This window comes from Caloenas nicobarica, chromosome 6 (assembly GCF_036013445.1).
Source record: "Caloenas nicobarica isolate bCalNic1 chromosome 6, bCalNic1.hap1, whole genome shotgun sequence".
NCBI lineage: Eukaryota > Metazoa > Chordata > Aves > Columbiformes > Columbidae > Caloenas > Caloenas nicobarica.
Window position 1 is genome coordinate 24,012,085 of NC_088250.1, and position 16,621 is coordinate 24,028,705.

General features: G+C 37.0%; 1 protein-coding gene across 1 annotated transcript in view; it reads left to right on the forward strand.

Annotated features, from left to right (window-relative positions):
- Positions 1-16,621, forward strand: part of DPP4 (dipeptidyl peptidase 4) — a 40,151-nt gene that overhangs the window by 12,936 nt on the left and 10,594 nt on the right. Inside the window, exons 9-21 of the mRNA XM_065637631.1 lie at positions 131-291; positions 2,193-2,296; positions 5,776-5,911; positions 6,060-6,104; positions 8,760-8,864; positions 8,970-9,037; positions 9,230-9,283; positions 9,809-9,933; positions 10,910-10,957; positions 11,472-11,570; positions 13,595-13,664; positions 15,285-15,479; positions 16,503-16,557. Coding sequence (XP_065493703.1) covers positions 131-291; positions 2,193-2,296; positions 5,776-5,911; positions 6,060-6,104; positions 8,760-8,864; positions 8,970-9,037; positions 9,230-9,283; positions 9,809-9,933; positions 10,910-10,957; positions 11,472-11,570; positions 13,595-13,664; positions 15,285-15,479; positions 16,503-16,557 — 1,265 coding nt within the window. The remainder of the gene's footprint in view (positions 1-130; positions 292-2,192; positions 2,297-5,775; positions 5,912-6,059; positions 6,105-8,759; positions 8,865-8,969; positions 9,038-9,229; positions 9,284-9,808; positions 9,934-10,909; positions 10,958-11,471; positions 11,571-13,594; positions 13,665-15,284; positions 15,480-16,502; positions 16,558-16,621) is intronic.

The window sequence follows — 16,621 nt, forward strand, 5'->3', positions numbered from 1 at the left end:
CCCGATAAACAGTCTGCACTTTGGTATCTGAACTTCAATTTGAAAAAAAAGATCCCATTAGAAACAAATGATAACAGTACCTAGGATAGAAGAGCCAATTATAACTTAAATGCATTTGCATCTCTTTCAGAGGAAATGTTTGGCACCCATTCTGCTCTGTGGTGGTCTCCAAATGGCAATTTCATGGCATATGCAGCATTTAATGATACAGAAGTTCCTGTTATAGAGTATTCCTTTTATTCTGAGGACACCTTGCAGTACCCAAAGACCATTAGAATCCCATATCCCAAGGTTTGTGTTATTTATTAAACATGGTTGTTCTGCAGTTTCATTAAGAGAGTAGTCTCATTTAATCAGTTTCTGATAATGAAAATATTGTCTGTCTCTCCTCAACAGCTTGCTGTGATTACTCCTTCTGAAGTCAACAGCATCTGGCAATGTTAAAGTATTTTATTATCTCCAGGGGAAAGCAAAAAGGAAGGGGCGGGGGGGAAGTAGTATGATTTAAGGTTTTGTTTTCACCAGAAAATTTTGAGGTAGCGAGTAGATGTTGAGATAAAAAAGCTCTTGGAGAACTGAAGTTGGTACAAAGCATTTGGCAGATGTACATTGTGTTAGGGTATTGTGCATGGTATTGATAATGGAATCTTCTTCAACTGATGTAGCATTTTTAGCTGTTGGATGCTTCCTATATTGGGATGAAGGGGAGGAATTTTCTGGTGGAGTTTCTTTGCTTACACTTAATGCCCTTTCGGTTTTAGCTGTGAGAGTGAAGCTTTTATTGCATGCAGCTCCTTCTCCTCCCCCTTCTTCTCCACATGGCTTTGTGCCTATTGCTCATGGCACAGTTGGCACTGGAGTAAATTGTGTGAGAGTCAGAGCCCAGTACACTCCACACAGGTTCTTTCAGATACTGCACACGTTGAGGGTTTAATGTTTAATGTAAGATTTACCTGTGTGAAGTTACCTGACATTACATGGGATTTTGATTTAGCAGAGCAATACATCAATGCACTTAAGACAAAATACATCTACAAATTAGACTCGGAGTACAATAATTGCACTATAGCACTGAATCACAATACAGACCTTGTTCTCATTGCTGGTCTCCATAATATGCTCACCGCCAAAATGCTGGGCATCCCCATTGCTGAGAAAGAATATGTGGGTTGACACCATCTCAAGCCCATCACTTCCTTCGATTCTTTTTGTTCATCGCTTGGTTTTTGTACTCTGTTGGGCTGAGGCACCCTTATATCCACCCCATGGTGATCTGGCTAGCTCAGAAAGATACTTTCACTCTTTTGATTAACTGGGGTGTAACAGCCGATACAGCCAGCCGATTGCTCAACTGAGAGAGATGTTTGATGTAAAAACTGCCCTCTCGTCCTCTGCACCAAGTGCAGCTTTCTCTGCAGCAGCCAGGGTCGGTCACTCCCTACCCTTCCCAAAGGTTCAGGAGCATGTGGCCTTTGCCTGTCCCCTTGGAGCCTCCCTGGGAGGGGTCACGGATGCTGATGGTGACCACGGGGCTCTCAGGCCCCAGTGCTCTGCCCTGGGTGTGTCACCTGCACAAAGATGTAGATGTGGAACAAACTGCCAATTTAAATTGCGCCTTTTATGACACACCCCTTTTGTTTGGAATATCACTGACTTCTGGAGATGGGTCAGCTACCTAACCGTTATGATGAGGACTCGGCTAGTTAACTGCTGGAGAACAAGCCCTTCCTGACACAGTTGTATTGCTGTCAGTAGCACTACATTAAAAGTAGTGAGGTACGTGCTGCAGTCACAGATTTGATTGTGGTATAGACAGCTATTATATGGTCACTTAATGTAAGGTATCAGTTTCCATGAAGAGGTAGTTTCCTGTCTGTTAGCAATGGATTTAATTCAGTTACATACTGTATGTAGCATGTGGCCAAATACTCCTATGTACTTATGAATGTTTCCAAATGCAGTAGTCTTTCTTATCTAGAAAAGCATAACTAACACTTTCATATTAAAAAATACAAAGGGTAATTTATGTATCAGTCTTAAGAACTGCATTTAGGAACTCCTCTTTTCATATGTCTGAAGTTGGCTGGTTCTTCCTGACTGTCTGTAGTAATTTCTATGTCTATAGTTTCAAACACTTATTTCACCAAGAATATTCTCCCTTCAAAATTACAATTAAAAAAAATTATTTTTAGGCAGGAGCTACAAATCCAACTGTGCAATTCTTTGTTGTGGATACCAGATCACTTCCTAACTTCCACTCTGCTGAAATTTCTCCACCTGCAGAAATAAAATCAAGGTAAGGAATTTTGGTTAAATATTTGCTTGTTTCTTCTGGTGAGAGAGGAGGAGCTTTTATGTGTGACCACACTATAGTCAGTGAATATAGCAGTTTTTCCCAGTTATGTGGCTCTGGTAGCAACAAGATTTATCAGAGAAAATCTGCACAGAGATTATCCTCCTAGTGATTATATATAGATGGCATATTCCATGTATCTTATATTCAGAATGTGACAAGTTCTTGGCTCATCACATTCAGTGGAGTCTAACTATGGTGAAGTCATTTCACAGTACAACTTTAATATGAGCAAGTTTTGGTATAATCAAATTATAATATGTATTCCAGTTCACTGGTGAAAGAAAAAAAAAACACACACACAAAACAAAACCTTAATGGTAAATGAAGATGTGATTTCATTGGAAGCAGACTCCTTGCTAAGGCAAGGTATCCTAGTTGTCTTCAGATTTATACTTAAAATGTTTGTTTTCTTTGGAACCATGGTGCAAATCAGCACCTCTCACAGTGAATGGAAAATTTCTCAAAATGTCAATGGAAATGCATAACATGATATAAATGTATTTTGTGAAGAGCAGCTAAATTGAGTTAAAATGCATGCACACATGATTTGGTATCCCAGATTTTGGGGATTTTGGATTTTGTTTTTTCTTTTTAACAGTGTTGTGGAAATTTTTAGAGGTTTGCACTTCAAAGCATGATGGGTGCAGAAGCACAGGTTATACTGATAAATTTCAGGGAAAAAAAACAAAACACCACCATAACCAAAAGAGGTCTGTTAGCTTCTGCATGAACCCAGAATTTATTACGTGGTGGCCAAAAAGCAATAACTGGAATATCAGTGCTGCTGTGCTTGTCCTCATCACGATGTAACATCTCTGTGTTAACAGAGATATGCAAGTTTTTATGAATATGTTGTTCTATATCCTTTCTCTACAGTAACACTGCAATAGCTGGATGTTATATAGCTGTTGTGTGCTGATTTTCTCCAGAATTTTGGTGACTCGACATTATGAGCCTTTTATGTTTTGGTCAGTTCTGGTTAAGATCTCTGCTGTCTTAAGTGTTATGTTTTATGCTTTGTTAACACCTAATGAAAGCTGAACAACGCCACTGTGTGACCTGGGGAGAATAACTGTGGCCTGACTTCCAGCCTTGTGTCCCTCTGGCTAATGCAGGCCTGAGTTATATGGACTTAATCCATTTTTAAATGAATGTAACACTCTGTAAATCAGGATTAATACAAAGATAAATCAAGTCTTGAATTAGGAGTACAAGCATCAAAACTTACTCTTCTCACAACGGCTGATCCAAAAAATGGTTAAGCCTCAGCATGTGCATCTTGCAGACATTGAGGTGACCAGAACAAATCTTGGGGAATTTTGCAAGAGCAAAAGTACATGAGCAGGAAAATGCAAGTGATATGCCATGTTGCTGTCAGGCAGTTTTGCTCCTGGAAGCATAAAATAATGAATATTTCCACAGTATGTATGTTCATACTGCTACATGACAGGAAGGGTTATCTTTTTTTGTGGCGGAAATTCTATTTTTACTTCCTCAGAGCTAAATTCTGATTAGAACTAAGTTCTCAACTAACCTCACCCCACTCGCCTGCCTGGGGATTTTGAGGAGCAGTGCCCCTGCAAATTGTTGCCTGTTGCATCCTGTATGTGCAGCAGTTGTACCCCCACATGTGAAGAGGACACAGCACACTTCTATTTCAGAGGGAAAGTTATATTATTTGTCAATGAAAGCCGCCGAAAACTGACATGGCAGTGCTTTACCACCTAAGATGGTAGGTGAAACCTGACACTTTTTGCACAAGTGCCCAGCATGAAATCCATACAGTGTTTAAATACCACTTTTAGCATCATGGGTACAGGGGTCTCCAGTTGTCTAACAGGAGGATGGAGGCAATGGATGCTGCTTGTCTGAAATGATCTGTCCTAGAAATAAGTTGACTGCTGAGTAGAGAGCTCTGAATGGTGATTGCAGGAATATAATTTCTCAGCAGCAAATGCAGAAGGGCAATGCAAAACTACTGTACTCTATACTTGAGTTAATTGCAGCTTAGTTAACATTTCATGGGTTGTTGAAAACTGACATGTATTCCTAGTCTCTATAATAACCATAAAGTATTTATTATGTTATGAAAATAGCATAATAAATAAATTTTTATTGTTTTTTTACTGTCTGTCTTGTTTCATGGTGGTTTATAGTCTCCAGAATTGTTAACTTCTCTCACTTTGAAGGAACATGAATTGTGGGGCTAATTCCCCTTTTACAAAACAAGGTAAACTACTATTACAGGTACATGAAGAATGGCAGTTTCATTTTTTTTTTCCAAACCAGCTCCTGTAGAGTGCTTTTGTAATATTATTAGTCTCAAAGATACTGCTTTAAGCCAGTGACAGTAGCAATTAAATGACCTACCAGCTTCCCAGTCAAATATGAACGTGAAAATAGACCTTTTTTAAATACGATTTTTAAACTGCAGTCTAGAAATAAACCTGAAAGTGGTCAGTAGTCAGTTGGCATTTTTAATCCATCCACACTAATAGTAGTGTTTTCTTTTTCTTTTTTCCTGTCTCCCCACCCCGCAGTGATCACAAAGATATTCATTCTCATCACAAAACATCCCACACTTTTTTTGTTAACTAAATTCAGGGAAAAAGGGAACATGAACTTGGAACTGAGTCAAATGTGCAAATTCCAGTTAAAAATGCATACTTGCCTTGGAGGGGAGGGTTATTTTGTTTTAGTTCGTAAGGCTTCTAGGAGATCGGAGAGATCTAAAATAAGAAGTTAAGTACATCTTAACAGATCGTAATGGTAAACAAAACTGCTAAATTTTATGTGGTGCCTTTTTAAAATTAATATCCAGGAATATTCATGAAAATGATATTTTTTTCAGATACTCCAATTCTCCATGTCCACTAGTTGGTATTCTGAAGATGAAAGTAAAAAATTCAAATAGTATAATGATATCTGTTCTTGGTACAATCTCTCCCTCTATGGAAATAAATACTAGATTGAACAAACATGTATCACTCAGAAAGTGCATACAAGCAACCAGTTCCATGCAGCTGAGGATAAAATTCCAAAATATAAGGCCCATACAACTTAATATTCAGAAGAATTTTCTCTAGATGCACTTAATACAAGATTTATGAGCAGTCTGGAGTAGCTATTATTTTATGTATTAGAGGATAGTGATCTGGCTTTTAGAATTTAATTGTGGTCTTTCTGGAAGTGGGTATGTACAAACTATCTAATTCTTTATTGCATGAATGAAAATAACCAAGGCAGCAAAAACAATTGCAAAAAATGGCCCAATTAGGTTTGCATCACTGTTTGTTGTTGAAGAGTAAATTGAAATTAAAATAGCCAGATGAGTCTCATTCAGTGAATTGCTGAATGCTGTTGTATAGTATACTATTACAGAGAGGATTTTAAATATCTAATGCTATTGCTTTTTTCAGGGATCATTATTTGAGTGTTGTAACATGGGTGACAGATGAAAGGATCTGTCTGCAGTGGCTCAGAAGAATTCAGAATTTTTCAGTGCTCACAATCTGTGACTTTGAAAATGCTACTCAAAATTGGTCGTGTCCACAGGTAAGAAAAATGAGGTGGGAGAGCTGCAATGCTTGATAAATGAGACTAGAAAGCCGTAGAGTATCTCTGCATGTTTATCTTTGTAGAAACCTAGCCTGATGTAAAATAAACATAATTGTTGGGGGATTGTTTGTTTTTTCTTTCTTAGGAAAAACAACATACCGAAGAAAGTACAACTGGCTGGATTGGCAGAGTGAGTGTTCAATTTCTAAAACTGCCACACGCTAAGTAACACTGATAAGTGAGACAATTTCACGTGAGCCTCTTGCCAGTCACACTGCCTCTTTTGTGCAGGTCTGACCCATTCATTTGTTGCATTACACATGTACAAGAACAAGTGGTTTCCAGTGGAGCTGCTGTGCCACCCTGCTGGTGGTTTTGAGCTGTTGTGGGTGTGGGGTTCTGGACTCCAGGGCAGGCTGACAGTGCAGCGTGGGCTGGGGCTATAACTGCGTCCGCTGTGACCTGTGCATTGTGTTCAGCTTGCAAAAAGCAGAGTGCTCCTTCCAGCCCCCTGTTTAATTTTGACCTACTGCTTCGGTAGCAATAGGTGGGGAAGCGTGGGATTCAGAATTGCCTCTGTTCTAGGGGAGTTGTCAGCTATTCCTACCACCTCCAGAATGATCTAGGGGATAAAATCTATTAAGAAATGTGTCCTATGACCTTTGAATTGTATGGGAGGAAAACCATAGAGGACAAAAGTCATTTTTAGCATTTCAGGTTCTCCTTGGGGTTTTAAAAATGTATTTATTTTTTCCCCCACCCAAAATATCCATCGGAGAGAACTAGGGACAAAATGCGTATAACTGACCAGATTAACATTTTCATAGACTTCTGCCAAACCGATCACTACTGTCTGGATGATGCTTTCCAAGCTGCCTCTCAGTCCTTTTGTATATGGTAGAGAGTAGGCACCTAATGAACTACACAGAAGATCTGGGGGAAGTGAAGCAGAGATGCAAAGTTCAGACTTGGAGGGAGAAATGAGTTTCAGAGTTTTTGATGAGAACACAGAGTACACTTTCCACTCCCGCATTTTCCACACACTGGTTATGCTTTAGTCACTAATTCACTTCTGAAGTAAAAAAATGAAAGTTTAAAGAAATGCAAAGAGGGAGGCAACAGCAGGGATGAAATCATCCGCAGTATGAAGATGAGAGATCAACCCACCTGCTGTCAAATTTGATATGGAAAGGAAGGCCTTAACGCTGACACATTTTGCTTCTCTGCAGCAAAGGCTTCACAATTAGACAATGTGATGATCAAACTGCAGACTTTGTAAACAGTTGTGCAAAATGAGAGGGCAAAATGCGAGTCTGTGCCATTAAACTAGGTTGTTGGTTTTTTGTTTCTTTTAAAGAGACAACCCACATCTTAGGAGCTGTTGGAAGAAAAAGAGAATCTCACTGTATAATTCTTGGATTTGAGAAGGGAGTAGAAAGTAGGGAGAATTGAAGAGGGGATAGGAAATGTATATTTATTCCTTTCATTCTTATCTACTTAGAGATGATAAAATGGCACTTGACTGATAAGGGATATTTTTTATATATGAGATATATATACACACACATCTATGTATATACAGTTCATGTAAGTGCATTTACAAACCTAAGTAAATTATATATATGTGTAAAATATAGGCATATACTTCTTTTTTTGTATGTATCTATAGTGGGTTTCGGTTGGTTTGGTTTGGTTTTGTTTTTCAAGAATAGAGATGAAATTATATTTAATCTAACAGCCTGCGTTACTGCATAAGGCTTCTAGGTCATGAGCTGAGTTAGAACTTGCCAGTTGAGTTCAAGGAAAGTCAAACTTTGAAAAAGCAAGACTGCGATAAGGAGGAAGCTAAGAAAGTATTTGCCAGGTTATTTTTTTCAAAAATATTGGTAGGGAAGAAGGAAAGAATATCTGGAGCACATGGATTAGGGAGACTTAAGTTCTGTCATTGCTTACTGAGTGACCAGAGGTGAGTCAGTACATCTTTCTGTTTCACTTTCCATTTCAAAACTGGGTATAATATTTCAGAGGTAATTGTGTTGTGTCAATTGTTTAATGAACGTTTAGATGTTTTCGACAGGCATAACAGAAATAACTTTTATTTCATTTTGCTCAATTTCATTCCTCTGTTTTTCTCTGTACCATGTGGAGCACATCAAAAGACAGTCAGTAGAAGGAATCCATTCATTTCCATCACTCTCGATAAATTGATAGTTCTTTCATGAAAATATCATCCCGGTTTGGGTTCTCTGGCATTCTATAGTCACCTACTTAATAGCGAAATTTCCTCTTGGAAAGCAGCTTGTTTTCTGTGAATAAAGGCAGACATTTTTCACTGTCGAGCTAAAAAAAAAAAAAAAAGAGTTGAAAGAATTTGTTCACAAATACATGTTTTAAATGGGAAATCAAGGAAAACATGTATTAGCAACGTTTACACTGGTTACAGTGTAATGCAATGGTTACAGCTGCATGTTGGTATTGGACAGAATAAAGCAGTGACTTTAAAAGCAGATGCACATATCATTTCCTAAAATGGTAGGAAACTAGGAAGACCTATAGGACTTCAAATTCAGGGAGGGTGAAGGGGTGATATCAGTCATTTCCAGGGCAAATACACAAAAAGCTCTGCTGCTTAAAGAGCAAGAAAATACTTTGTGTGTTTACTTGTAGGGTAGTGGCTACAGGTTCTACCTATTAAGTCAGTAGGCAAAAAGTTTTGCAGTATGTTCAGTGATGCGCTATTTTAAATTTAGTTTTTGATATGTCTAAACAGAAGTTTCAATACTTATCATTTTGGGTTTGGAGTTCTGTTATTTGCTTTAATAGACATTTGTCTCTTGTGTTCAAGTTTCAGCCATCTGACCCTCACTTTGCACCTGACAATGCTACCTACTACAAAGTCTTCAGCAATACATTTGGTTACAAGCACATCCATTACATAAATAGCTCACAGGTAAGTAATGAAGTGTAGGACAGTCCCTGCTGACCTGTGTTTCTCCTGGTGGTTGAGGAATTTCACATTCTACTTTTTCGCCTTCCCTTTTTCCTCCCCCTCCAGGCTCCAGTACCTATTACTGAAGGAGAATGGGAAGTAATCAGCATAGAAGCTGTCACCCATAGCTCTTTGTAAGTATTGTAATTAAGATATTGATTCCTATCAAGAGGGCTTGTAACAGCAGCCTTAAGCAAGCAGGGGAGAAGAGGAAGGTGGTGTCATTTAATTCATTAAAAATCTGATCTAAACGTGTAAGAGAATCCTTTTAATATTGTAAGGTACTGTAAACATTTTACCAAAACCAGTATGTTTTGCTTTTATAGATACTACATTAGTAATGAAAACGGTGGAATGCCAGGAGGAAGAAATCTCTATAAGTAAGGTTTTTTTTCTGCAATATGAGTAAAATATTTATTAATGAAGAAGAAATGTTTAAAAAAAAAGCATTGCAAAATAAAAAGATTAGGACGTTTATAGTCTAATGTGGGATTCTATGTAAGATATTTTATTAAAATCTGTGTAGGAGTATAAACTGTAAAAAAACCTAAAATATTTTTCTTTAAATTTAGTTAATAAAGGGAAATTGTGACAAGAAACAACCGATCTTCTAGCAACAAATCCCTAAAGAAAACGTCTCTTTTTTTTTTTTTTTGCTATGATTGTAATTCCAGTATTAATTGAACTCAAAAGTTTAAAGTCTGCTTTCTCTACTTTTTAAATCAATAGGGACTTTACTCCTGAATTTTGTCATATTTCATTTGGTCATCTTATTTAAAAAGCATACATTTGTTTAGCATAGTGTAAAAAACCCCCCAAAAAACAAAAAAAAAACCCAAACAAACAAAAAAACACCAAAAAAACAAACAAACTCATCTCTGAATTGAATCTCATCTACTTTGCAGAGTGCTCTTGGAAGGCAGTCCAAATTCTACTAAATGCATTAGCTGTGATCTGGATCAAGTAAGATGCCAGTATTATTCCGTATCCTTCAGCAAAGACTCACAGTATTATCAGCTAGATTGTCATGGTGAGTATATCTGGAATTAACTGACATAAACATGACTCACTGATTAGTTGGGTGGGGAAGTTCATTTCATCAAGATCTTGATATGCACTGCGTAACAATGTGTGGTGATATCATTGGATAAATGCATTGGCAGTGGAAAAACATACTCCTTCCTAGGCTTAAAAGCACCTTGACAAAAATTACAGGATAAAATTTGATGGTTCTATTGGTGGACCTGAAAGAGGTGCAAAACATTCCTGTCTGCTGTGCATCTCCCCAAGAGCTGCACGGGGAGCTCTGTCTATAGAAGTATTGTAATTTGGAGACTCAGGGAGCAAGGCAAGTAACAGATTGGCTCAAGAGAAGTGCTCTATGTGTGGGAATAAGATTAAGGTAGGTGGTGCTGTTTTAAAAAAAAAAAAAAAAAAAAAATCCAGTGAACATACTCATAAGTTATGCAGTGGGACTGTAGTCTGTCTCTGACCTATAAGTGCTTGTGCTAGATAGTACAAGGGATAAATTAATCAGAGGGTGGAAAAAATAAAATCTTCTCTAAGATTTCCCTTAAGTTGAAATGTATGTTGTTTTTTAAGATGCCAAGGTCTTACTTGATCTATGGGCTAGAAGGACAGACAGACAGCAGAGAGGGAATTGTTCTGTTAGATCATAAAAATGGTTGGTTGAAGAAGACTGCTGTGGTCTGTGTGACAAGGCTTACTGATTTCCAAACCATGGTCCACAGTCAATGGGTAGAATTTGCTGAAGAGTGGAAGTTTAATTCTTCACTACCTCTCAATCATGTGGTTTGCCTGCAAGGCAGTCTGAATGTTTTATGGGATCCTGTGACTTGAGTTTGTGCCCTACTAACTTAAAATCCAGCTTGTGCAAACTAGAGGGAAAGGATTTCTGAGCTTCTATGAGTCACTCACTTCCAATTACTTTGAGGGTTGTGTTTTGAGACAGCATGCAAAAATGAAGGTTTCTGCTCTGTTAACAGGTCCTGGCCTGCCTGTATCTACTCTGCACAGAAGCAGTGATGATCAAGGTACAGGATTGTCTTAAAATTTAATTTGTGTTGAGCCAGAAAATTGCATGGCAAATTTCTTTAAATTTTGTTCTCATTGCTTAGTATAATAATGAAAATGTCAGTTATAAAGGATAAATTTAATTTCAGATAATTACTTTTGTAATTGGTAGTTAACCAGAAGAATAAATTATATAGCTTGGCATACGTTTATTCATAGTTTATTTAATATTATTTTACATTGTGCTAAAAAAACAATGAGTAATGTCTGACTTATTTCCTGAATAATTGTACCGTTTTTCTGAAATTGTATTTAGATTAAAAATGTGGAAACCAGCTTTCTGGACACTAAATTACTGAAATAAAATTATACCCTAAGCATTCAACCTGAGAGGAAAAACAAAAACTGCAGTAAACTAAGACTCCAATGTACGCTGCCATCACCTCAGATTGAATTTTAAAGATTGTTCGTCATTAAAGAGTAATGCATTTGAAAATAATGTATGTAATCTTTGACTCTAACTCTGTTATTTAGTCCTCAGATACTTAGAAAATAACACTGAACTGGAAAATTCATTGAAAGATATTCAGATACCTTCAAAAAAATTTGGCTCCATTACGATGGGTAAATATGGTAAGTTCAAAAACATGTTTTACCTTTCTCTTCCCTTTTTACCAAGTGTTTCAAGGTCTTGTGCTGAAAAACATGACAGAAAAGTTGGGTGTAGTGGGGATTATTGCACTTATTCAGCACTTAGAGGCAAGACAAGATTTTTTTTTTTTTTTTTTTTACATTGACAAACATTCTGTTTATTCCGGAAATCTCAAAATATTCGTATCTAAAATATGCTTTTCCCGAAGTGTGGTGTCTTGATGTTTTCACGATGAAGTAGCTTAACTCTGTTTTTCCTTGATAATTACCTGAAAAACAGAAGTCCCTAACACAGTGTTAAATAAATAAGAGAAATCGGGGTGGGGCACAAAGCTCATAAGCATTGTTGAATTTAAATTAAATTATAAATTCAAGTAGGTTTTAATTTACAGATACAAGTCCCTTTTGTTTGTGTTAGTAGATTGGGACAGTGGAGTGGTTGTTCAGTAATTATCAAAAAATTGACACATTCTACATGGAAAAGCTTGCAAAATCATTTAGGCTACATTTTGACAAGATCACCTTTGACTTTGTGTAAGGGAATATTTCGATGGAATAGTCACATTCTTAAAAGCACGTTCATGCTCCAAGACTACATAAACCTCTGAATACAGACTTGAATGAAATGCTAGAAAATGAACTGCTAATGCTTCGCTACTTCCTCTGAATTTTCACATCTGGGTACAGAGGCCTGCTTGGCGTGGAACATCAGATAGACCGGCTGTGGTCAGCCTGGTACCCATCTAAACTGTTCTTGCTCCAGCCTTTGCTACTAGCTTTTCTCTTCATGACAAACTTTCTCTTCATAAAATGAATGAATATTCTTAATTGAATGATATTTTACAAACTGTATTGAGTTCTGTCAGTCATTGTTAACTGTTCTTTTTGATGCCTCCCTCCTTCCACTGTTACCTTATTTATATAATAACTCTCTTTATCTTTGTGTTTTCTGTCTTATTTCTATACATTTTTACTAGGGCTAAAGATGAAATCTTCCAGGAAAGAGGAAGTTTAAAGATGTTCTTCATGCTATCAGTTGTATATTCATCTTTTTATTCCTCTTTGTTCTTACACCTTCATCTCTTCAGGGTAAAAGCTTTTGGGTAAGGGGAATCTATTTTTAATGTCACAAATAGGAGAAATAAATCCATTTATGTAGCCCTGCTTCAAGTTCCAAGTCTGGTCACAAATCCATGTATGTTATCAAAGAAGAAATCTGCTCCTGTGACCATAGAGTGCACAGATGATGCAAAAAATTAAAATTAGAATTTTCATGTGTTCAATTTAGATTGTTAATTTTTCAGTGTTTGAACGTCTTGCATGTTCATATCTGGACAAATTTCTCTGGCTATTACTGCAGTGCAGTGCATCAGCATTGCTTCATGCTTCCTTTGCAGCATCAGCTCTTTTGAAATTCATGAGTGAACAGTCAAGCCAATTGGTTTGCAAAACTTACATGTTGTGCATTTAAAATGTTCAGCTCTCAGCTAGCTTGGGTGGAAAGAGTGATGTGGATGGAACTGGATTCAATGTTGCTTGAGAAATAATAGATATTTGGATATGTTTCTGGGGTGCTTTACAAACTGCCATGCAAAGCCTATCTGGCAAGTTCAAAATATTTAAAATTTCTTTTTAGTGTTGGGGGAGAAATTGGAATAGAGAAACATTTTTGAGCTAGTGTCAGATTTAGCACTGTAGAGACTTATCAAGTCTTACATGTAAGCTTATAATGTAACATTACAAGAAAGCATGGTGAGTCCCCAAATTTTATTATTATTTCTATTATTATTACTATAGGCATTCCAGTTCCAGACTTTCTGCTAACTTAGGTGTAAAACATTAAAAACAAAAAAATCAAATTAGCTAGGAACTTTTACCTGTATATATTAGGACAGTTCAGGTTAAACTACTTCTTTATTTTTAGGAGGTGACTCAAATGTGCTCTTGTATGAATTGCAATTATTTCACTGGAGAACTGATGTAAGGTGAACTCTTTTCACTTTTAGACCTATGGTATCAAATGATATTGCCTCCCCATTTTGATTCATCAAAGAAGTACCCTCTGCTCCTTGATGTGTAAGTCTTCAAGTTACATGGCAATGTTGTGTTAATAATCACTTTCATCTACTTCACATGCTCTTAATAAGATCAGGAAACACATAACTGTCATGTTTTCTAGCTACTTCTTGAAGTAGTTTTAAGATGGAATAAGAAAATGAGATGTATCCCAATTCATGATAGATTCCTATATATAAAAAGATGTAATGCTTAACAAGCACATATTTTGCAGGTGGCAGGGAGGCAGATACGTTCCGTATCTGACCTAAAAGCCAGGATGTTAGTATTAGCTTACCTCCTTCTCTGCTCATTAGAAATAGCATTCAATGAAACTACATGCCAGAATAAAACCCTGAATGAGCCATGTATCCTAGAACTGAAGTAGTGTGATGTTGGATTTTCGCTGTGATATTTGACTGTCAGCTGGTGTTGGCAAACTGCATCCTGTGGTCAAGAGTGCATTTGCTGGTTTTTCTTAAATTCAATACCATAAGCACGTACTATTTGGTCCTGTCTTCCTCAGGCACTTCTGTTCATGCTGGCATGTTTTCTTCTAATTGGAAATTACTGAAATTTAGCTATTCATTAAAATAAAAATGTTAATATTTTCTTCTTTTTACGAAAAGCTGACTCCACAAGGAATCTGGCTGTTAATTGTTAGAGATGTCTTTATATAATGTAATTTGGTAGTACTGTAATACTTTTTAGTATGCCTATTGAACATTTTAATGAGCAGTCAGTGCTCTGTGCTTCTTAGGACTTATTTTGGCTTTGATTCTATTTTTATTGACTTACCTGGGCCTTTTTCAGGATCACCTCTGCTTCATGGTGATCTTGATGTTAGAAATTCCTTTGTGTCAGGATCCATAGCATATAGAAACAAAACTTGATATAGAGAATTCCTAGTAGCTTTTTCTTTGCTTTTAAAACTGGGAAAGCTGGGTTATAGAGTGAAAAGAGCCACTCTTCCATTTCTTACTCTGTTGAACAGTGGCTAGAGAAGTGCACTGCAAACAGAATTTTACCATTCGGGCACTCGCTGGGTGTGATTTCATAGTGCTCAAGTGCTTCCAAATATTTTAAAATAAAAAGTTATAATTACAGTTCTGCTTGCTGTCCCTCAGCCTGATTAAGAAATTGTTTGGACTGCAGGGAACACTGATGAGACACTAAAAATGCAGAAAAATACCTTTTTCATTTTCCTAAATGAAGGCTATTTGTTGATTTCAGACTTTAAAATAAATCATGGGTAAATGGGACAGAAATAGTTAAAGAACATCGATTTGAAACTCAGACGACTAGATATGCCAGCACAAAAACATAATTTGGTTTGGATTTCTGATAAGCCGCTTAAAGTCAAAATATTGGAAGTTTCATATTAGAGCAGAAAGCAATAAAACAAATAAAATCCAGTCTGCTTTCTTGATTAACAGCTGGCATTTTAAAAAGCATATTGCTTTTAGTGTCCAGGCAAAGGAGCAGTTTGGAGTCAGTGAGTGGTGCTTTTCTTGTTTGCTCAGTTTTATGTAAAACTTCACCTTTCTTCAGTGGCTGAAAATAGGCACCAATACTTCTATTTCAAATGCTTGAGAATACATGGAGAATAAATGTCTGTATTCTGTGGCACTTTTCTCCCAGCTATGCAGGACCCTGTAGTCAGAAAGTAGATTACATCTTCCGGATCAACTGGGCTACATACCTTGCAAGCACCGAGCAGATCATTGTGGCCAGCTTCGATGGCAGAGGAAGTGGCTACCAAGGGGATGAGATTATGCATGCAATAAACCGAAGGCTGGGAACATATGAAGTGGAAGATCAGATAGAAGCAGCCAGGTGAGCTACAGTGAAGTGGTCAGCAACTGCTCCTTTTTTGTGCTTATTGTGTAGGAAAAAAAAGGTGAAGGTTATGAATAGTCATCTTGAAATTACTGGCAAAAACATAATTAAATTCTATTAATTAATTTTCTATTATATTTCTATCAATTAATTTTGTATGCCGAAGTGTGTCATTTACGGGCAAGCCATCATTTTATGCTTAGAGAAGAGTTAATACTGTAATACAAATTTAGCATACCTCTGGTTTTATAGAGATGATAGTGTCACATTGGTAGAACAGCATGTTACCAAGGAACTTGGAGCTGGAAGTTTTACTCCAAGCTTTTTCTGTGAGTTTCTGTTGTGACTGAGTTATTTGCAGGATTTCCTCAACCATTACATCATAGTTTGTGTTCATCAGTTGGTTTATGCTTGTAGAATCTCACTAAACCAAATGGTGTCAGTATGAATGTCTCAGAATCACAAAGAAGTGATCTTACAGAGGGGTTTTTTTTGGGATTTTAAAATGTTAAGGAGGTGAAACAAATAGCATTTCAGAGTCTTTTTTTTTTTTTTAACCCTGACTGGATTTACAGGTCCTGTCCTTTATTGCGGCAATTTGAGTGTTGCTCCTCTTTTTTTGGTTTTGGGTTTTTTTTTGGGGGGGGGGCGGTGTTTGTTTTGTTGTTGGGGTGGTTTTGTTGTGTGGTGGTTGGTCGTCTTTGTTGTTTGTTTGGGGTTTTTTTAATGAACAAAAACCAGGCAAGGCAGGTGGTGAAATCTACCCAAATACAGTACAAGTGTCAGTGAGTGTCGTTCGAGGGCTTTTACAGAGCATCCCGGTTTGGTTTTTTTTCGCGTGCACAGATATTTTTCTGAATTTCTTAGATACATGTGCCTGAAGTATTGTATGTTTTCCTATGCAGTCACTGTGATGAGGTGGGAAATATTTGTACAATAGAAAGAGGCAGACGTGATGGAAAATAGGCATGTCTGTACAATGCAATCCATTAAACATGCAATTATTCTGTTTGCTTTTAGAAAATTTTCTGAAATGAGCTTTGTTGATAAAGACAGAATAGCTATTTGGGGTTGGGTAAGTACTCAAATATTTAAGTTTGGCTGGCTTATTATTTAATTGTAACAACTATTTTTTGTGC